At 42.9% G+C, this 22,265-nt stretch overlaps 1 protein-coding gene across 1 annotated transcript in view; it reads right to left on the reverse strand.

Moving 5' to 3' along the window:
- The window catches only part of ACVR2A (activin A receptor type 2A), a 78,521-nt gene that overhangs the window by 9,882 nt on the left and 46,374 nt on the right, over nt 1–22,265 (reverse strand). The window contains exons 4-7 of the mRNA XM_018566774.1: nt 14,807–15,014; nt 11,220–11,329; nt 10,567–10,721; nt 1,827–1,850 (exon numbers count right to left, since the gene is read on the reverse strand). Of these exons, the coding sequence (XP_018422276.1) occupies nt 1,827–1,850; nt 10,567–10,721; nt 11,220–11,329; nt 14,807–15,014 (497 nt within the window). The remainder of the gene's footprint in view (nt 1–1,826; nt 1,851–10,566; nt 10,722–11,219; nt 11,330–14,806; nt 15,015–22,265) is intronic.

Genomic DNA, 22,265 nt, shown 5'->3' on the forward strand with positions numbered 1-22,265 from the left:
GGTGGGGGGGGCCCGTGACTCGAAAAGAGAGGGGGGGGGGGGGGGGGGGTGTCACAGTCTTTCTATACCGGATGCACTAAACCATCATTGATCATTGTCATACATGCAAAAACCTAGCATTACTTATTTACAACACATGTACTAATCCGGAATCATAAAGATCCACATTCAGCCACATTCAATTTAAAATTACTTTTCATCATCATCAATAGCTATATCTGGTTTGATACATGCATGTACATAGATACAAAATAAAACGTACACAGGCTTATATAATACTGCAAAATGCCGTAAACCACAGTAACAAAATAAGAATTGTGTAAGTGCGGTGACTGCTCGTCCAAGCTGTTATTGCACTTTGCGTTAATTTAAAAAAGAAAAAAATTGCTGATAGAACGGCACACAGCTTATGGGTGGTGTAAGAATGAGCAAGATTAAAGGAGCATTAGTATTCCTCAAAATGGCTATTTTGGCCCAATTTTACCTACACAATCCTTAAACAGATTATAGAGGAAATAGAGGATAGATTTAGGTCAGTGGAAGATGTTGTCCATCAATTCTTGGCATCCTAAACTCATTGCATAATATTTAAATAAAAAATCTGATGGCCCTTTCAGAATACCGTTCTTCATGTAGGAAGGGAAACAAGTTTCTGGATGAGACTAGAAAAGGTAACCAATCTGTACATGTGGCACTCAACTGTCCTGTTCAATATGTGAGGTTCTCTGTGACATCCTCTAGCTAAACCTAAAAAGCCGTGCCCAGGCTATGCACACTAAAATATGTACATATTCTAAATCTATGGGAAAAAACACTTTAATACCTCACTCACCTCTGAAACTTTAGGCATTGTAGAGACATTCATTGTCAACATTTGCACCAGAGGAACTGAAATCTCAGCCTGATCTCTTTTCCTATTACTTTCATTTGCATCAGAGTCCTGCCAGCCCACCCGCCCTCCAATCTTAACACACAGCAGGTGTTCCCAAGATGTCTGCAATGACTGCAACCCAACTTTAGAGTCTTTCTGTGATCTTTGAGAATTACTTCACAGGATATGGGCTAGATGGGCCAGGAATGGCTTTTTTTTAAAGCTCTTTTACTGGTTAAGAATATGTCAGTACTTTAATGTTTATAGTCATGGCACAGGTGCATGACATGAAAAAGCAGTAGCTGCTGGAACGCACCGCAATCGCTCAAATACCAGGAGGGGGGATGGTGGTGCATTAAATTTAATGGCACCACTTCCACGCCCACCCCCCCGCAGTGCGATCAAGCGCTTGGCAAAACTATCTGCGTTCCGTTCCACTGCAAATGCAAAAAATAGAGCAAGCAGCATTTTTTGCGTTTGCAGTGAAACGGAACGCAGGCAAACTTTTGCCACACGTCCGATCCCACTGTGGGCGGGGGGACGTGGAAGCAGTGCCATTGGATTCAATGCACCGACACGCCCCCTCCCGCCCCAGAACGCAGGGGGAAGTTTTGTGAGTGATTGCGGTGCGTTCCAGCAGTTACCGCTCTGGAACGCACCACATCCGGTGTGAACAAGCCCTTACTCTTTTTGTACCACTAAAACTGTTCACGAATATCCATAACAGCAACAAAAATGTGCTTAACATTGCACCAATGTCCTCCATCGAGAATTTAAACAGCAAGTCTCATCCATAAGACAGCTGAGCAAAGCAATGCATTAGGTGTTATTAGACTGGCATGGTGTAATGAGCAGGCCGCGACATGTGTCTGGCATGTTATAATACATACAGACCTCACAAGTCTATCATGCACAGCACTAAGTGTTATCAATCTGTGGAAACAAGTCATCTTACCTCTATCATTATGTGAAAGGCGTGCTTGTGAAGAAAAACACATATGCAAAAGAAATTACTATTTGTACCTCAGCAGAAATAAGATTCTTACATTCCTAGCAATACAGCTATAAATTTTCACCAAACCATACGAAAATCAAACACTGAACCAATCAGCCCAGATCCCAATCAATTGGCAAAGTTCATGAGTCATTCATGGCACAAACTACAGGGCCCGCTGTGTTCCCTCCGGCGGGGTGTGCTTTTACCTTTGCGCACACCAGAGGGCACTGTTGTCATACATACATGGTAATAATTGAAGGGAGCACATTGCTTATCTCATAAGGTACCGAACATTCCAACGTTTCATCAGTGGAATGCATTCTGTAGCACTTTATACTCGGATAACAGACTTCCTTCCATAAAACACACAAATCATAGGAAATCCAAGAAGCCTGGTAAGCCAGTACTTCGAATACATTTTTGGCTGCAAAGTAGAAAAGACCACCTTTCTTTTGTGTAATGGCAACAGCATGCCCACCAGACCAGTAAACAGGTAATGGGTGCTTCCTCATGGACCTGCCAAATGTATAGGGGTGTGTGTGTGTTTTTTATCTCCCCCCTCTCCCTCTATCCATCCACCTTGCCTCCTTTTATCGCTATGTCTCAATCTTTCACACACGCAGGGGTCTAGTTATAAAAAATAAATTGCAATTTTATTTGTCCGGTGAAAATGCATGTGCATTGGTTCTGTGCAAATTAACTAGCAGTTGAGAGAATGTTGTACAATGTTCTTTGGCAATATTCTCTTCTGGTTAAAATGTTTGTCAAATATAATGGGCAGTAATAAAAAGAAGTTCATTCATGCAGACTCAGGTGGCTGTGCGGACTTTCTGGTAGCTGTGTGGGTTTATACTGTACTGTGCGGACTCTCTGGTGGCTGTGCAGTGTCTTAGGAGGACTGTGCAGTCTCACCAGGGGTCCTGGTCGGTGTCGGCGGGTGCAGGTGGAGTGGATCTACAGGAAGGAGGAGATGTTCTGCAGCGCTGTAAACAAGCACCGCAGGAAGGCTGCCGGGACATTGCTGAAGACCTCGGTAACCTACCTGTTAAGCCTGGTGCCAGTTTACAGCACCAGCTGTGGTTTAAAAATTTAAAGCTGCAGGAGAGGTGTGAGGGCCACATGAAATGGCCTGGCGGTCTGGATTCGGCCCGCAAGCCTTGTGTTTGACACTTGTGCACTAGAGGATCATAGGAAATATATACATCTTTGTAACAAGAGAAGATGTAACAATTACAGCGAACACTGGAGGGAATTGGCAAATAAATGTTACCATTGCTATTATGGAGATTCCTATGAATGAACCTATTTTTATTATTGCCTATAATATTTGACCAATAGAGAAAAAAAAAAAAATCTTCCCCATTCTCACAAGAGCGCTGGTTACTCTGCACAGGACAAATGTACAAATACAGTTTCTCAGGACAAATAACATGTCCTGGTCTCTGGCAGTGATTTATGGTTTTGGGGGGGGATCCCAGTAAAGCTGGTTGTGTGGCAAGCCTATTAATTTGCCTATCTGGCCCGAGTCTGGACTTCTCAGTTTAAGGAGAAGTTGTCGCTGAAACACCACATAGAGGTTGAGAAGCAGAATGAGGACGGTCTATTGCTCCTGCACAGTGTAAAGACTCTTTCACACCACCTCTGTTGAGCTGCATTGATCAAAGCAACACATATAAAAGAATTGTTTCCTACTTGCCCACTGCATTAATATGCAACACTTATCAATCTGCTACAATGCACCCAACATAACATTAGAATTTTGACCCTTGATGTGGTCTGTACAGAAAACAAAAAACAATGTAAAAGCACAGCGCAACGCACAGCAAAACACAGCCCACCAACTCAATGTGTTAAACATGTTGTGGTGTAAATGAGCCCTAAACGTCAAATGAGGCTCCTACTATTCCACAGTGACCCGAAAGACCCGTGTGGTCTTATTTTTCTATAATGTCAGAAAGACCTGTGACTGGTCACCAATATAAAAAACTGCATTCTTTAAGAAGAGAATGAAAATGTCAAACTACATTCATGTCATAGATACGCGAGGAAAAACGATCATCTATATAAATCGGACTTTGGTGTTACCAAAGTTACCATCAGTTGGTAAACAAGTAAGCTGCATCAGCAGACAGAACACCAACCGAGCCACAAACAACTTGACCAGCTCACAAACCAGCTTCACTTTCTGATCCTTTATGACCAGACTGGTAGTATGCTGTATGAGTGCGAGCCCGAAAACTACGGTATATAATACTGGGATCAGAACAAGGCTGTGCAAAAAATGTTTTTACAAAAAAACACCTTATATTAAAGCAGCTACCAAACATCAGGCAAAACACCCCAAGTGTTTCAGCGGCCCCCCGCTATGTGTACCAGGCAGAAGTCCAACATTTCCTATCATTAGGAGATATAAAAGACACATTCATGTAACTCTGTATTCATTCATTATGAAACTTTTTTTTTTTTTTTTAAACAAAAGAACATGCTGAGAAGAGCAGAGCGATGAGACATGATCTCAGCACTCTTCTGCTTCTCATGTCATTGTCCAAACACTGGCTGGAGGGACAAGACCTGTAAAAGGTGCCCATACACCTTACAATTATCTGGAGATTTTCGTCTGCGATTGCATTTGTCAGAAAATCTGCCAGTTGGAGTGTACAACCGGCAGATTTTTGTCTTTCAAGCAGGCTAGAAAACTTTTGTCTAATTGGATGAAAATCGACAGGTTAGTGGCTTGGTTGTACAGCAAAAATCTCAAGATGCAAACTGCACATACGCAAAGGAAAATCTGTCCTTCCGATCGATGAAAATCAGTCAGGTGGTGGTGCTGACGAGCGTAAATTGCAAACTAGATAGGGTTTGTTCTGCAAGCTGTGGTGCTGTCCATTTCTAATCCGTGTGCTTTCCTCTGCGATTGGCCAGTTGTTAAGAAATTCCCCATAAACACGGATGGGGCTGATTGCAAACACCGGTCAAATGCAGACTAGAGATGACAGAACAGCACTCGGGACGAAGGCTCTGGCTTCATATACATCACAACTCTCACAAAGGTCTGATCAAGGAAGCTACACCTGGAAGAGGTCTGCACTTGCAGCTCTGGGGTCCTGGATTAAACCCCATTTAAAGGTGGCCATACACTTTAGTCTTGCGAGGGTTGTAAATAGAGCTGCAGCTAACGATTATTTTCAAAATCGATTAGTTAGCCGATTATTAAGTTCGATTAATCGGTTAATCGGATAAACTATAAAATAAAGTTTAAAAAATGGCTCCAGTGATGGACTACTAGTTTGTATTGAGGTTGTAGTCCATCACAGGAGCAAGCTTGGAGCGGTGGAAGTAAAAAAGAAAAAAAAAGATAGTGTGATAAAAGTTGACAACTTTTTCAATAATCGATTATAATCGATTATGTCGATTAGTTGTTGCAGCCCTAGTTGTAAAGTAATTAAAAAAACGTACGATCTGCCCATCTTGGACAGGCATATCGTACTTGCGATCATCGCAAGCTTGCCACCGTTGAGAGGCGGGCTTCCGATGACCGCAATGCTGAACGGGCAGTGTGCACGTGCGCACACCGGCCCGTTCGGCATTTGTCTCCCAAGCATGCCACAAAACCAGCCGAAAATCTTAAGATTTTTTTGGCTGGTTTTTGAACATGCTCATTACACAAAAAACGTGCGACCGTACAGTAAAAACGATTGCACGCCTTCCATACACTTTGCAATTATCGTACGATCGCGGGATTTCCCGCGATTATCGAGCAGTGTAAGGGCACCTTTAGAAGCACGGATTATGTACCTCCTCATCCTCTGTCTGTATGGGTTTCATGCTGGTAGGTTTATCAGCCGACAGCTTTGCCTCTATTAGATTACAGAGCTCTGGGAACCTAGCTGTGCCTATTCAGCATTTAGTGACTTATGGATTGATGACACTGGTGCCATCAATACAGAGCAGAGGGAAGCTATACACATCACTGTACTCTGCTGCTTTTATTACAGTGCTTTCTACAACTCGTATATGGAGGTCAAATGGAGGACATTTATTTAAAGATGGCCGTATATACAGGAACTCGGACAGCAATCAATCAGACCCATAGATGAGCTCCTCACTTTACCTGTCCATCATACGATTGCTGCTATACAACTTCGGCTCTCTGTCTATATTACCAAGCAGATTTAAACTTCTAAAATGGTAATGTGACAGGCAGCTATGGGAAACCTGATAATGTGATATCAGGCTAAAGCATAAAGGGATCCCCAGATGACCAGAATTGGGTTGTGACCTACAGCAACGTCTTGGCGAAGAGCTGAAGTCCTGAGTAGGAACGATCTCTATTTTAACTTCAAAGCTTAATTTTGAAGTTAGAATGTTTCTATTATCATTTAGCAGAATATTAAAATTGCACTTCAAGTGAACGTGTGCTTTGTCTATAAAGGCAAAGCAACAAGTTAATTTCCATCCCCCAACAGCACATACTCCTCTTTCACTTCCATTTTACTGTATTTAGCTGCCATGAGCAGGAAAGGTTTCCCTGTGTAAGATGAGAGTTGCTCAAATCACAGCTTACCTGGGGTTATAGACTCTCCCCTTGACAGTGCTGATGTTTGCGACTGGCCTAGAAAGAGTCCTGCTCCTCCATACTCCAACTACTGGGTTTTCTTTTTCTTCCAACAGCTGAATGAAGATTGGGGGTGATGGGACAAACCTAGGTACCTACGATTCAGTGCTCAGTGATTGTGTGGTCAGTCTCCAGGGCACAGTGGCGTGTCTTACGGAGGGTCTTGCAGGGGTAGTTGCCGTGTCCTCTGGAAGTATGTTTTTTTAAAATAAGATTTTGGGGTTGCTTTGGTGGTGATTCAGAGAGTGTCTGGAGAGCACAATGTAACCTGCCATGTATGACATGTGCTGTATTTCTAGTCTTGCCAAAATACAGGTTCACTTTGAGGAGCATTGATATTTAAAAACGCAACATATGAGGCAAGCCACCTAAGCAGAATGGTGACCGTCTACTGCTCCTAAAAGTCAAATGCGGTCCCATTGTTCCATATGTACTGAAATATTTGCGACTGTTGACCAATATACAAACGGCTTTATTATAGAAGCATGTGTAAAATGACAAAATTACACTCATGTCATAGCTAAATGTGAGTAAAATCTTGAAAAACAAACATCTATATAACCAGCTTTTGGTGGCGATGGCAGCAACTGTTACACAACAAAGCTGCATCACCAGAGTGTCAACCAACGGAACCATAGAAGACTAGTCCAAATCTCCCTCAACATTCCTACAAGGTAGCAGGCCGTAGGACTGCGAGACTGATAATTGTACAAGACCGGGAAATTAACCAGAAACAAGGTTGTGCAAAATGGGAACTTACATTGCACAGCAAAAAAAAAATCTCCAAAATTTTAACCAGCCCACAGAGGGATTCAAACTAACACAACAGAGCTATTTGTCCAGGAACATCAACGTATTTGATAGTGATCTCCAATTCAACTCACTTTTCAGTTCAGCTATGTTGTCCTAGATTGTTCACTTCTCCTGCCTTCTCCAAACTCTTCACCCTTTTATGAATAACCTGAAAAAATTGCTGCTTACAATTTTAGATGCTCTTTGCTGAAAACTCCAGGACTGAAAAATCCTACTTTGCTCTCCATGTTTATGAAGGGGCCACTAGACGGAGATGATTTGAAGATCTACAGCCGAGTGATGCACAAATAAGATATTTTTTTGTTAATAGTTAAGGTACCTGAATAAATTTTAAGATTGAACTCCTGAGTTTGTCACTTTAACCAGTAAGTGATCTAGAAAAAACCCACACTGACCTCTGTAGCTGAAGGAAGTGCAGAGTAAATAATTTTCAAAATGTCCATCAGAGAGCGATTTCACTTACAGTTGGTATCCTGCTTATGCCTGCCAGCCTTCGAATCTCGAACAAACATGGAGCAGGAGAACAGGGGGAGAGCAGAGTGTCTCCGACTCAAACAACTTTCTATTGTTAACTTTGGGCAGTAAAGGTTGTTTTTGTTTTTTAAGCACACAAACTGTTTAAGAAAAATTACATTTTCATTCATAGCCTGGCTACAGGTTTAAATGTAGCATTCAGGGTTCAACACAATGCACTGGTGTGTCCTACCCTACAACAATTTCTCATCTCTAATAGAGAGTCCAAACGCTGGCTTTTATCAGATGAACCCGGAGCATCCTATTCACACTTCTACAAAATACATTATATAAAAGAAAAAACCTCCACATTTAAGTCAAGCAATTTCAATAATTAGTACCAGATAACACAATGTGCCAAGATCTTTTAGAACTGATAATTGCAGCATGCAAAATGTTCCCTGCGCTGATGTCTGCTTTGTCATCTGCCATACGAGCAATCATTACATTTCCAATGTCATTCTCAACTGAATACCACAAACTGAAGTCTTGAAAAACGTTGTGACCTAGACCAAACAGACATTTAGGGAGCACCCCACCTTTAGCCCGATCAGCAGAAAACTCCCTCCCTGTGGGAACAAATAAAACCAGTGTGGGCCGCACCGCTCATATTAAAGCTTATTAGCTGTTTTGGATGCAGCTGCAGATCAGCTCCGTAGCTACTTCTGCTTGTGGAGCAACTCATCCCAACTTAGGAAACCCAGATTCTTTTTAGTTTACTTTAAATGCTACCTCATCTCTAATACACCTCAGGGGTGTGGAATAAAAAAAACTACTTGTCCAAGGACTAAAGCGGGGGCCGATCTACTTGTCCCTCATGACAATCTACTTGTCCTGATACAAAAAAATTATTTTTTTTAACCAAAACCGTATTTAGCAGTGCCAAGAAGAGCTTCTCATTGGTCAGTGCTGTCAGGTGACTGCGCTGACCAACGAGTGCTTGCATTTTGCGAGCGAAATTCAGAATACATGGCACAGGTAGATAGTAAACCCATAGTGGCGGATGGGAAGGACCGTTCTCTGAAAGGTAAGTATAGCGGGAGGGGGCCAGATTTGTGCAGGTAATTCCATTTTCCCAAATTACTTGGGAAAGTGAATTTACCCTTTGTGGCGGGTGCAGACTTAAGCGGCCTCATTGATTTCAATGGGGTTACATCCGCATGGTAATCGCTGAAAAAAGGTACATGTACCTTTTTTCGCGACGCGCACCCTGTCGTGTTTTCAACCGCGATTATGTACGATTGAACGGGCGTTATCGCGATTATGTGCTTCTGTGACCGCCCGGCCATCCATGCGGTTTTGTGCACGATTGCTGTGCGGTAACGTATCGCCCCATGCATGTGTTTATTCGCATGCAGATGATAGGTGTTGGTTTTAATTTTAGATTCTTTTTGCTTTGTAATATTTTTTATTTTTTACATTTTAATTTTTGTTATATGTCAGGGCTGTGCAAATTAACAATTAATTTCTCGATTAATCGTTAATCTTTTTGATTGATTAAAAAATGTTTGATCGAGTAAATTTTTTTTGAAGCTTTCTGCATGAGCGCCAGCCAAGGCATTGGCCTATACACATACAGCACAGCAATGAAGTAATAAAATGAACTAGGATCACACTAATCCAGCACGTTATTATTCTGAGTTGCCCCACTCAAGCGGCGACCATATTGAGTGGGGCACGTGAGAACCTGTCACCTCCAACACAGGAGTTCTAGCACAGTTCTGTGACAGGAAGGCTGCATTCCCGTCACTATTCGCACGGAGCCGAGTAGAGAAGCGTTCTCTGCCCTGTTCCCTAACCTAATTTGCCGTAGGCACGGATCCCCCACAAGAGGGGGGGGGACACACACCGAAGACCACAGCAAAAGAAGCACAGAGAGAGAGGCAGCCGAGAAAGGTACACGGCCGGCCGCCGGAGAGACAGAAAGGGAAGGGGAGCGAGAGAGGAAATGAGATTCAGGCAGGTTACAAGTGGTTTTGGACGGCTGTACAGCCGATCAAAATAACTTGTACGAAACTGCTCCCACACTACATTTAGCTGTGCTGCTTGCCTGCAGCCGGGCTAAATGTAGAAAAAAAAACTACTCGACTGGCTGTCCCGTGCGTCGGGCGATAGGAATGCCACACCCCTGAACCTATAGATTTTCTGCATATTTTCTATGGCCAGATGAAAAACGTGCAACAGATTTCTCCATCTACGCTAAACTATGTGGATGGAGGAATCTCCCACTGGTCCAAGCTTCAGTATCTTGCTAGTCGGCCCCACTGGCTTTCAAAATACCTGAACAATCTGATTGGATGTAGGCATTGTTGAGTATTTTGAGAGCCAGCGGAGCCGACTAGCAAGATACTGAAGCTCGGCCCAGCGGGAGATTCCCCCATCCACACAGTTTAGCGTAGGTGGAGGAATCTGTTGCACTTTTCCCATCTGACCATAGAAAATCTGCAGAAAATCTATAGGGGTATGGCCAGCTTTAGGTGTAGCCTGACCTTGGGAACCATTAAAATGTAAAATGTTTGCAAGGCCACGTTGCACTTCGCTAGGAAAAGGACAACAGATTAGCCTTCAAGCTGTTAGGTCAGAAACAGCTAACTGGAAGTGACAGGAGCGGCCCTACTTCTGACAAAACATAAATAATGGCCACAGGAAAGGAGTCGTATGCTGTAGGGGCTAAAGGTGGAAACCCCTTTAAGGCATTCATTGTACAAGCACAACAGACAGGTTTCCTCAGCTCTAAATAGTTCATCTGATACATACCTGTGTTGGGACCAGCACTGGAGGATAAGCAAGCTTATGATGTCTGTACATCCAGAAGGAGAAAAGGATGATCACAGCTAAACCCATGATAGGCACCAGAGAGTAAAGTAATGTATTGAACAGAGGAGGCTTTGGGGGAACTGGGAGAGAAGTGGCTGCAAGATGAAGAGAAGATCAGATGAATACATGAACACTGCAATCGCTGTCAATAAATCAGTTAAAATTGCATTCGATGTTAATATAAAAGTGGACCCAAAATAAAGAAACCCCAGTGTGCCAACCGCCATGAATAGCAGAGGGGACAGGGGCCATTCACTAGAGAACACAAGGAAGAGATGCACAATGCGGCTTCTAGAATCTTCCATATAAGAGGGATGATATTTAATCTGCAGGATTTTCTTTTCATGTTTTTATGATCATGACACACTGTAGCTATACATGTCTATTAATAGTGCCAAGAATAATGTACTTTAATCCACAGCAACTAATTAACTCCGCTATTAATGGTTCTGCAAATTCAGGCTTAGGCAAGCGGATTGCTGATTGGCTGCCAAAGCTTACCACACACACAATTAAAGCAGTAAGTGCAATTCACTCTGGTGTAAGTGGTGTGCAATTTAAGATTTCCATTAAAAACTTGAGTGAATACGTACGCTGAGTGATGTCAGCCTCTGGAAAGTGGAAGAATCGCTCATTGCACGCACTGCCTTCACAACAACAGAAGAAGACATCAGGGTTCTCCTTCCGCTCCACACATTCATTCCTGTAAAGGAAAATAAAAACTGAAATGTAAAAAAAAGTCTCCTGGTATTAAAAAAATTAAATCAAGATTGCCCGTTACTAGTCTTAAAAAACAAAAATTATTGACAAAGAAAATACAGTTCTGATCTGCAGGATGCCAACTGCTTAAAGGGCCAGTAAAAACTGTAAATGAAAGAACACACAAACCCCAGGTTTCCAGGAACCATGTTGCCAACACAAAAATTACAGCCAGCTTCCTGCTTAGGTTGAACTCAAACCTATGCATTGTGGTAAGGCACATTATGCGTGATGGTACACTGCGGTGCCATTAATTCTGAATAGTACCCCAACACAACACTGCTGCAGCACACCCAGCACATAGTAATGCAATATTATGCATTGTGGTGTGCTGCCTTGCAAAAAAGGTCTAACTGCGGCCTTTGGCAGGGCCCATGAAGAACTTCTCGACATCTACAAACCACTAAATTTAAAACCACAACAGAAATATGAAAGAACAGGCATGTAGAAATGTGAAAACCTCATTCAGTGTTATAAATACTGCAAAAATTAGTTGAAATAAGTGCTCAGTGAAATAACACTACACTTTCCCTTTAAGCATCCGAAGCTTCATCTGTATACTAGCTAAACTCACCCCTTCTACATACAACCACTGAGAAGAAATTACACTTGAGAAGGGTTTATCGTTATAGATGACAGTGAGGGGAGCACAGCACTAAAACGAGTGATACTTTCCCAATACAAAGATAGCTTTAGTTTTGGATAATACACATACAGGTGGGCAGGGAAACCCATACCTTCCTCCTCTGCACTGGAAGTATAAAATCTATACATTATACTTCAGCAGATGATTAAAATAAGTCATAAAAAAAGATAAGAGGGCTTTTTGCAATGGTGTGAGCCAATAGTATCAATCATTAACACACAGGGAAGGTGCAGAGAGCACGCTGCAGGGCAGTATTGAATCATACAATGTTGTGTCATGCTGGAAGGTCACACACTAGAAGGAATCTCTGCCATAACATAAGAGTAGTTTTCACCCATCTTCCAGTATTACATCCGTTTGGCTAAACGGGATCCAATCAATAAATACAAAAAATTCACATGAAACCTTTATGCAATCTAATGTTCCTACTTGATATCCAAATGCCACCTACTATCCAGGGATGAAACGATCCTTACAAAGCTCAGAAGGCAATCCTATCCCGGAGCAACTTAAAGGAGAAAACGGTTACAGGTCGGCTCAGTAGATCGGGAAGTGAGCGAACACACACAGTCGCTCGCTCACTTCTCGATCTATCCCCGCAAAGAGCCGTGACTGTCACTCACGGCTCCCTGCAGGGATTCCCCCTCACCTGTCCGATCCTCCAGCGCTGACTGGCGGAACGGACGCGGAGGGGGCAGGTACAGCTGGCACTGCCTCTAGATAGGCAGAGCCAGCTTCAGTAACACAGCTGGGTGGATCCAGACAGCATTGTCTGAATCCGTTCCAGCTGCTGCGGTCTCGGTATACCGCGAGCTGTAGCTAGCGGTATACTGAGCTTTGAGTGACGGGAGGACGCTAGTTTGTGTCCTCCCGTTACCCTTAGGAGAACTATGGGGAAAAGCCCTAACCCCATAGTTCTCCTTTAAGGAAAGCCTGCAATATAATAACTGCTCTGTTGCCCTCCTTCCTAAAACGCTAGTTGTCTGGCTGCCTCGGAACAAGCACATGAACGGTCAGAAGCCAATGGATCACAATGACAGCCATTAGTATGTTCAAAAAGAGGTCAGTCATATCAGCTGTTTTATCTTCTCATCCAGCAGGTAAGAGCTTCCATACACATCAACCCTTGTATCTTACAACAGTCAGGGCCCCTGTACCCGAGCTTTAGGCTGTGCCGATGAGTGTGTTTTTTTACATTCGTTTGAGACGCTTCTGAGATCATTCAGAATTCATCAAGAGGTACATTTGACCTAGTCGACCTGCTTTTGAATTGCATTTGACCTGCTTCAAGCTGCTTTTGCGATCCAATAGATTTGTACGGGGAAAGGGGCAAAAGCCGGTTCACATAGATCTTCAGATGCTATTAGAATTCTATATAGCTGGGTACCTCGCTTCTGACATTTGTCTATGTGCAATGAAAGCCGTTATAACACAGGGATGGACAAAACACACCCAATTCACCTTAAATATGGATTGACATTACAAATCAAACCTGCCTAAAACCGTTATCCTATAGAAAGGTAGTTCAAGTTTCAAATAAAGACTGCACTCTGAAAAAAAACCCGGGTTGAAAAAAGTTAAATCTAAAAATCAACTGAAGCGGATGGAAAATTCTCGCAAGAACAGTGACTGCATCCTATCAGCGGCACCTGTGGCTGTCTGATTACAATAGCCATCACTGCAGATTCCGCCATCCACGTTGTTTAGCATTGGTGGGGAATCTGAGTAATTTTCTCTCGTTTAGCCCACAGGAGAAAATCTACACATGTAAGGCTAGTTTATAGGAGATTTTTTTTTTTTATCAACCCTTGCAGTGGGCTACTCCCGCACTACAAGGGTTAACTGCACATTTGTGTCTAGGTCCAAAAATAACAAAGATAAACTCCTAGCCGGGGCCAGCTGTCACAGTGCTCCCTCCAGTCTGTCTCCCCTTCCCTGCAGCATTGTATTCTTCCTCATCATCCTGACAGCTATACACTGTATATAGCTGTGATGATTTGCAGGACCTTAGACTGTTGCAAAGGAGGGGGAGAGAGGTTGGAAGGACTGGTCTAAGAAGAAGCCGGCTCTGAGCTTTAGGGGAGTATATCTTTTTGGTTTTTTTTTTATTAACCTAGACACAAGCAAGCACTTATCCCTTGCAGTGCAGGGGTAACCCCATTGCAAGGGTTAATAGAAAAAAAATCCTGGAGTTCTTTAAGAGGAGCAACAATTGGTACCCTGACATGGTATCACTGTCAGGATGACAGTATCCAACAATAGCAGATCTACATCAGGTACAACGTATCTTATAGGACAAACCTTTCCAGCAATGTACAGGGTGATTTTGTAGGGGAATTCTCTCTACAATGTAAGGGATATTATTAAACTGAGCTTTTTTTTTTTTTACAAGGCTTTTATTCCAGAGCCCTTCCATTGACCATCAGTGTAGAGGGAGTTTGTATCATTAAACCATAGGGAACCAAAGACCAGTTAAAGGGCAGCATAAAGACTGCTATTATTAGGGGACATACAAGACCACAATATGGGTTTATTATGGATGTGCTATAGGCTCCTGACCACCAGTGCAAAGTCCAGAATGACGCACAAAGATTGCCAAAGGTCCTGACAATAGTTCGGCAAATATGAAAACCTGGGAACTGAAGTGCAGAGATCACATCAGAGCACCCAAAAGATACCAGAAACTGCTAGGTAATTTATCTCTTCAGCATCTGACACAACCTACATTGGGTAGATTGACCCTCTTCATCTAGACAACATTAGATATGGTCTTACTTGTCATAGCAGTTGATGTCATCCAACCAACAGCCTTGCTTAAGAATTTCTACAGATCCGGAGATATTCTTCCACGTGGCGAAACAATGCCTCCTCTTGTCATTGTCTACCTGGCAGCGCTCAATGCCACTGTGATTTGTCTTCTCCTTTTCCCAACTGGCATTATAATAGATACATTCCTGGGTCTCCGACCTCCCCAATATGGCTCCTGTGTACAACAAACCAAACATAATGTGTTAACATCAAGAATATTCCCAACGGAGTGGAAAAGATCACAAAACTACTCGCTAGTTGGTGCAAGTTTCTTCTTCTTATTATCATACAGGAATCAGGATTTATATAGCGCCAACAGTTTGCGCAGCACTTTACAATATAAGGAAGACATTACAATCACAATACAATTCATGACAAGATGGTAAGGAGGGCCCTGCTCGTGAGGGCTTACAATCTAAAAGGGAGGTGCAAGTGATACATGAGGAGGTAGCTGTGTGGGGATGAATTGTTTCAGGACGTGATGGTTGAGTGATTAGGTAGAGGTGAGATAGGCTTCCCTGAAGAGATAACATTATGTTTTTAGGTCCATATTTACTGAAGATATGGCTGGTTTGAGAATTATGCATACATATTACAAATGCAAACATCTCCCAATGTGCTGGAAAAGTTCTACAACCATCAGTGATTTTTTCCTTCTGCAAGAAAACTGGGGTCACACTTCCTTTTAAAGCGTCTCCTGAGAAGAACAGAAAAGTTGTGCTGCCATCCAGCACTACTGCAGTCTTATGGGTCTATATATAAACAAACAATGTACAGAGCCATTCACTCTGCGAATCTCTGAACATTCCAGGCAAAAATGAACGTTACCATATTTTCTTTCAAGTCGAATGTAATATAATTCGCCATTAAGGCCACTGGATGGTTTTGAGGAGCAAATGAAATGTATCCTATTTCCCCCCAGTCCATCTAGGGGCCATAAAGTATTACATTTGACCTGAAAAGAAAATATACTAAAAAATGCTTGTTTTTGCCTCAATTCACACAGAAGGAACATTGACGGAGATTCACAGGGTGAACGGTTCCATGAACTGTTTATAATTAGACCCCTTCATGTCTGAACTGCGACAATGTACTTCCACAAAAGCTAAGAAAAAATAAAAGGGGGAAAAAATTGAATTGGATAATTTTCGTGCAACTCACGATAGGAATTAGTTTTTTTTTCTCTCCTGTAGTTCAAATCTTGCCAGAGCTACCAGTCCTGCTCTATGCTGGGAGTATATTTTTCATTACTTTAGACTGCTTTACAGAATAGTGATGGAGACAGTCTCTCCAACCTGTCAAACCTATCACTTCAGAAGACAGTGGTTTGCCTGTCTAATAGCACCAAAGTATGAATGCCACCCGTTCTGAAATAGTCCAGATCCCTGGCAGCAACATCTAGCTCATTTGGTCAACGTGTAAGGATGACACAGAGTTAGACGAGTAGTTTCTCTACTATTTCTAGTATGGAAGCACCGATAAAGTTTTTTTCGGTATGGAGTACGAGTACCGATGCGTTGCTTTTGGTACTCAGATACAGAGTACCTAATATCGGTGCTCCTGCTGGCATGGAGCCGGCTCCCAGGCAATCTGAATGCCCGAGAAGCTCGCTCCATGTTGTTTGGCCAGCTTGATTGTGCTTGGCTGGGAAACCTTCCCAGCTTCCTGATTGGCCGGGAAGCCGGCTTCCCCGCCAATCAGGAATCTGGGACGGGGGTCATTACTCCCCCACCCAGCTTCCTGATTGCAAAGGAAGCTGGCTCCACGTCCCCCTAGAGCACTGCCGGTCAGAGAAAAGTTCGGTATCGGGGAAGGTATCTGAGCATTTGGGCGAGTACGAGTACTCACCCAAATACTCTGTATTGGCACCGATACTAGTATTGGTGCATCCCTAGCCTTCCTCTTGACAGGATTGCAAGTGTGCCATAGAGTCCTGGGGGTATGCAGTCAAGAAACTAATTACCATAAGGCCAGTTAGGCCACACAAAGGCTATCAAATACAATTTGTTGAGAACTACAATTGTGCTAAGAGGACGGGGACATTTTTTTCCAGTATATACCAAAATGCTACACCAAAGTGAATTGGTTCTCTGTAGATTGTGTCCATATTCTACAACAAAAATGCAGCAAAAAAAATGGCCAAAGGCAGCCGAGTTATATATATGTAAATCACACTACCTTAAAGTGACATTAAACCTTCAGATTTTTTTTTTACATACAATACTGTAATGTGTGCCTTACTGTAATCCATGGTTGTTTGTTTCCCTTCTCTTTGCTGCTCTTCCTTTTAAATCCTTCTCTCTTCTCATGCTGGGCAGAACTTCTGTTTTGCAGCAGACAGTATCTACCGAGGAGGATTCACACATTAAGAGTGATGAACACTATGACCTTCATACCAAGGAAGCTGGAGATGTACGTTTTCATATAGCAAGTTGATTCAAACCTTTTTTACATGACCAGCTAGTGCAATACAAGAAGGGTTACAGAAAAATAAAAATAAAATACATTCAATTTACAATGATAACATTGAATATATTAAACTTTCACTTTAGGCTTGTGAATCAATCAGGTTGCCATTACCAGGACACAGAGCCCCATACCACTACACATCTGTCGGCTGGCAGTCAGTGAGGGGAATTGATCACAACTGGAGCAGACAATCTAGAGCAGACACAATCTGTGCATGGCATCCAATCGGCTTCTCTCTTTCATTTTCAAATCTTAACTGAGCAAACTGAAGAGAGAAGCTGATTGGTTGCCATGAAAAGCTGCTCCAGAATCTGTCTGCTCCAGTTTTGATAAATTCTACACCATTATGTCTCTAAAGAGAAGTAACAGAGTTTTGCCGGAACTATTTAATGGTCAACTCTGCTGGAACATCAGGAAAACAAAATCACATGACCAGCAGGCGGCACACTAGACTCTGTCACCAGGTAATCAGGATAATCTTAACAGCTTTGCTGAAAAACAACTGTTTATGGAGCGTAAAATGTATATAAACCCCAACAAATTCTCAAATTTGCTCCCCTTTGGTCTATTAAACATACAATTGAAAATGTTTTGTTATATCTGACTATTGCAAGAAACGCCCCCCCCAAAACTACCATTTATTGATCCTACTAGAAATCCGGTGAGCTTGGATGGATACGGAGAGGGCAGAAGGAGATTGTATTCATGTAGAATCATTTTATGCAAGTATTCTACTAGCAGTCCTGTAGCAAAGGCCTTGCTGGTGTGCTGCTTCTCCTGTCCAATGAGAGACGGGGTGGGTTGTGGGCTAGACTAGTCTCCAGGAAGATCTAATACCTGGCTGGGAAGAATTCAAACTCTTTGCATGGCAGTCCACACACCTTTCAATTGTATTGTTACTTGGAACTCAAATTTAGAATGACGCCAATAGGCATTTTGTTTATTAGGAGCCAGGGAACACAAGCTTCTAATTTAAAAATAGTAAAAAAAAAAAGTCTAGAAAGTTAGGTGCCCCGCACTTTTCGGTACACTGGCTGCTTGGCTTCTAAGATTTCTCAAAGCCTACTAAAGGTAAATTTCTAAATTAAGATCTTCCCTCTTCAGAATCCTTATTAAAAATAGTCACCACACCATGTGCCTTCATGCACCCCCATTACCTGCATTCTTTTACAAGCCTCATCAGAAATACAAACCCCTATTTAAATACAAGTCAGACGTGTTTCTCTGTTATAGGCGTGTGTTTTTTTTCTATTTCTACCAAAAGGTGGATCCACCCTATCAATCCCCATCAAACCAGTAGAGCAGGCTCTACCGGCCGTGCCTTGTGCTGGAAATCATCAGTCACTGGCTTACAAGCTAACCTGAAGAAAATATAAAAGGCAATGAATGATGAGTGTGTTTATAAAAAGACCAAAATGGCGGGCAAGATGGAACACGTTTCGCAGGCTGTGCAAAGGGCAACCTTCTAAGTAAATATATCCATACTGATGGAGATCAGAAAGTCTGGTTTGGGGATCTGTGCCCCCTTCTCATGTATAATAGTGTACCGCAGACCTGGAAACGTGTCATGTTCATCTATAAAAGAGTGACTATAAAAATCATGATGAAAATAGATGTAGGGGACATTTGTTTATTCTGTCATACACCTAGGCAATGCTAAACAGGAGCAGCAAGGTAGAATTGTGTACAGATGTAGTATACTGTATGTGGCAGCTTCATAAATTCCCTGAATAGCACTGCGAAAGAATAAAACCTGCCCCTGATCACTTCTTCACTGCGCATCTGTTTTAAACAAAAATCTGCCTCTTCCTTCCGCTCTAGTGGTAGATGTGTCACAGATCTGTACAAAGCTGTCAAAGTTGGCTGCCCAAGATAACGGATACATACAAAAAATAATGCATAGACTTTGTTAACTGACGAGCAACCTTTAGGTCTAAATTTGCTGCCAATTTGTTAGCTAAATGTCCCTCAAAGTACATTAAACTAAATTTCATAGCATAATAAGTTAAAAGGAAGGGCGTTTTAATAATATAATAAGGGATGGATTATTTTTTGATGGCTGGTGGTGTTTTAATAATTTGATGCGTCTCAGCACAGCTGAAAGAAAATGCTAACCAATGTCAAAATGAGGCTTGAGCGCCAACTGCTGGCTACATAAAATTAAATTGGAACTTACGATTGGTAGGCCAAGGCAGAAAAGACTATGCCAAGTTTCTACCATTCAGCATTTTATTTTTCTGTATGCTGGGCCACGCTTGCGCAGCTCAGTGCACAGACCCAGCATGCCGAGATAAAGCAAATCCCATGCGCATGCACCCTTGCATTTAGATAATAGGGGGCCAACAGATACTGGCACAATGGCTGCATAACAAGTATTACAGAGAGCATTCAATCCATACAAAATCTGATCATTGATTATTGGACATCAATAGGAGATGAAGTAATTTCCGCTGCACACGCAGGCATCTCAAGAGCTGACTGAAACCGCTTCTTCTGTAGAGATTCAGAACACAAAGGTCCCCTTTATGGCCAAGGCATGTCACATCATAAAACAATCCCACTTTTGACAGCCAATGTTATCTCCCTCACATCTATGTTTTAGTGCTCTTTCACTACGGGTACTTTGATCATACATCTTGTAATGTGCTTTAATAGGTTTTAATTCCCTAGCCACCATCCTTTACCTGCCCCAACGCATATTTAGTGAGAATTCCGAGCCCTGAGATTCAGCATTATCTCACTGTCAAAGTGCATGAAAAGGGGTACCATTATTCCGCAACTCTACCATTGAGTTGGTCCCCCATTCACACCATCAAGTTGTGGCGAGTGGTTTTTCCCATGTTTGCTGTACATCCCTATTGATATCAATTGGTTCCTGCATGCATGTCAAACAATGGATCGTAGAACATGTAGCAAATTGTGCAGCACGCGATCAATGTTTTTTTGCCCCTTGTGCTTGAATGCATGCGAATGCGCAGCAGCAAGGCTTGGGGTACATATAACCAACAATGGCACTGTGAGTGCATTTGGCGTTTGACGCGTAACGCGTCAAGTGCCTGTTCTTCCCACATTCATGGATAACGATGGTGTGAACGGTAGGGCTGCAGCTAACGATTATTTTCATAATCGATTAGTTGGCCGATTAAGTTCGATTAATCGGTTAATCGGATTTAAAAAAAAAAAAAGCCCCAGTGATGGACTACTAGTTTCTATTGCGATTGTAGTCCATCACAGGAGCAAGCTTGGCACGGTGGAAGTAAAAAAAAGTGTGGTGTGCAATATAGTACATTATACAGCGGCGCAATGCAGAATACCAGCAGCTATAGAGGAATGCAGCAATAGTACATTATACTATAATACGTGGCTTATGCGGCGGCCTGTGCGGTGGACACGTCGGGAGCAGCGTGTGACGCGTGACGTGCGACTCAGGCCGCGTGCGGAGCCCCGAACAGGCTAAGCAATCGATAGCCGACGAATCGACGATCGAAAACGTTGCCAACGTTTTCAATCGTCGATTTTAATCGACTTAATCGATTAACTATTGCAGCTCTAGTGAACGGGGAATAAAAGTGGAATCACTGCGTCTGTCTTCTCAATGTAAAACAGTAGAAAGTTATCATGGCACACTCACAAACCAGCATGTAAAACAACTTGTCTCACCACTAAGGATAATAACAGAGCTTTGGATACACGTCTTCTGCAGAGGATGTGAAAGCCAAGGCACCTCTTATAGTGCGGTCCTAACTCTAAACTATGAGAGTCTCCATCTTGGAGCACATGGGGGCAGTGTTTTGCTTGTCTTCTCAATGTGACGAGAGATGGAATGAGTTGCCAAATCCCTTGAAGATCGTCCAACAAGCTGGAAGTTCCCAGCAGGTAAAAACATCTGAGCGGCTCAATATTGTGCATTTGTTTGCCTGAAGTACCACTTTAAAAACCACTGTCCTAAAGGGAATCCTACACATTACAATTTAATGCAGCTTCATGAATAGGGCTGGATAATTCCCAGGCAATAGAAGATTGCAATGCAACTTTCTGAAGCCTTTTCTAATAGTTAATAGAAGCCAATTTCCTCCGGCTTAGCTCCTCAGGGGTGTGGAATTTGTATCGCCCGACGCCCGGGACGTGTAGTTTTTTCACTGTTTTAGCCCTGCTACGGACAAGTAGCAGGGCTGGTTTGACGAACGGCGCTGCGAGCGGGGGGCGTGGACCGGCAAGAGCGGCGCTGCGAGCGGGGGGCGTGGATCGCCGAGAGCGGGGGGCGTGGCCCGAAGCGTGCAGCGCCGAGAGCGGGGGGGGAGGCCGGAGCGCTGAGAGCGGGGGGGCGTGGAGCAGTGACAGGCTCTGTCACCTCCCTCTGTCTCTGGCGGCCGCTGCTCGTTTCTGTCACAGGAGTTCTAGCTCAGTGCTGTGCTATAACTCCTGTGTTGGACCCCTGCTCCTGGTGGAAAAGATCTAATAACACCCTCCCATCCACAATCTACCAGCACTACCAAACATCTCCAAGACTACCAGTGCTAAACAACTCTGCCAGGCTTCCTTAAAGAGAAACATATACCTCCAGAAAGCCATTGGTTTCCAATGTCATGCAGGTCTAGTCTGTCCTAATAAACTAAGCAGTGTGGAGTTTCTCTGCATAAAAACAGACTCAAGGCTACAGAAGGAAATTAAAAAGTAATTTATTCAAACAGAAGTGCTGAAATACTGCTTGGAACAGGTATGAGGAGGGTTCTGTATTCCTCATCTTTTATAACTTGTTGCAAGGTGGCAATTCTGCTTGTGTAACAACTGACAAAAAATGACAACACTATTATTCATCCCACAAACTACATGGCCGGATGAATCAGAATATACAAGCATCTTCTAAAGGGAATTTCCAAATAAAACATCTGTCACATTCAAATTAGGATCCCAGTGTTTTAGTGGTTGCTTTCATTTCTTAAAGCTGAGCTATGGC

This window comes from Nanorana parkeri, unplaced genomic scaffold, assembly GCF_000935625.1.
Source record: "Nanorana parkeri isolate BGI_ZX_2015 unplaced genomic scaffold, ASM93562v1 scaffold974, whole genome shotgun sequence".
In the NCBI taxonomy this organism is placed as follows: domain Eukaryota; kingdom Metazoa; phylum Chordata; class Amphibia; order Anura; family Dicroglossidae; genus Nanorana; species Nanorana parkeri.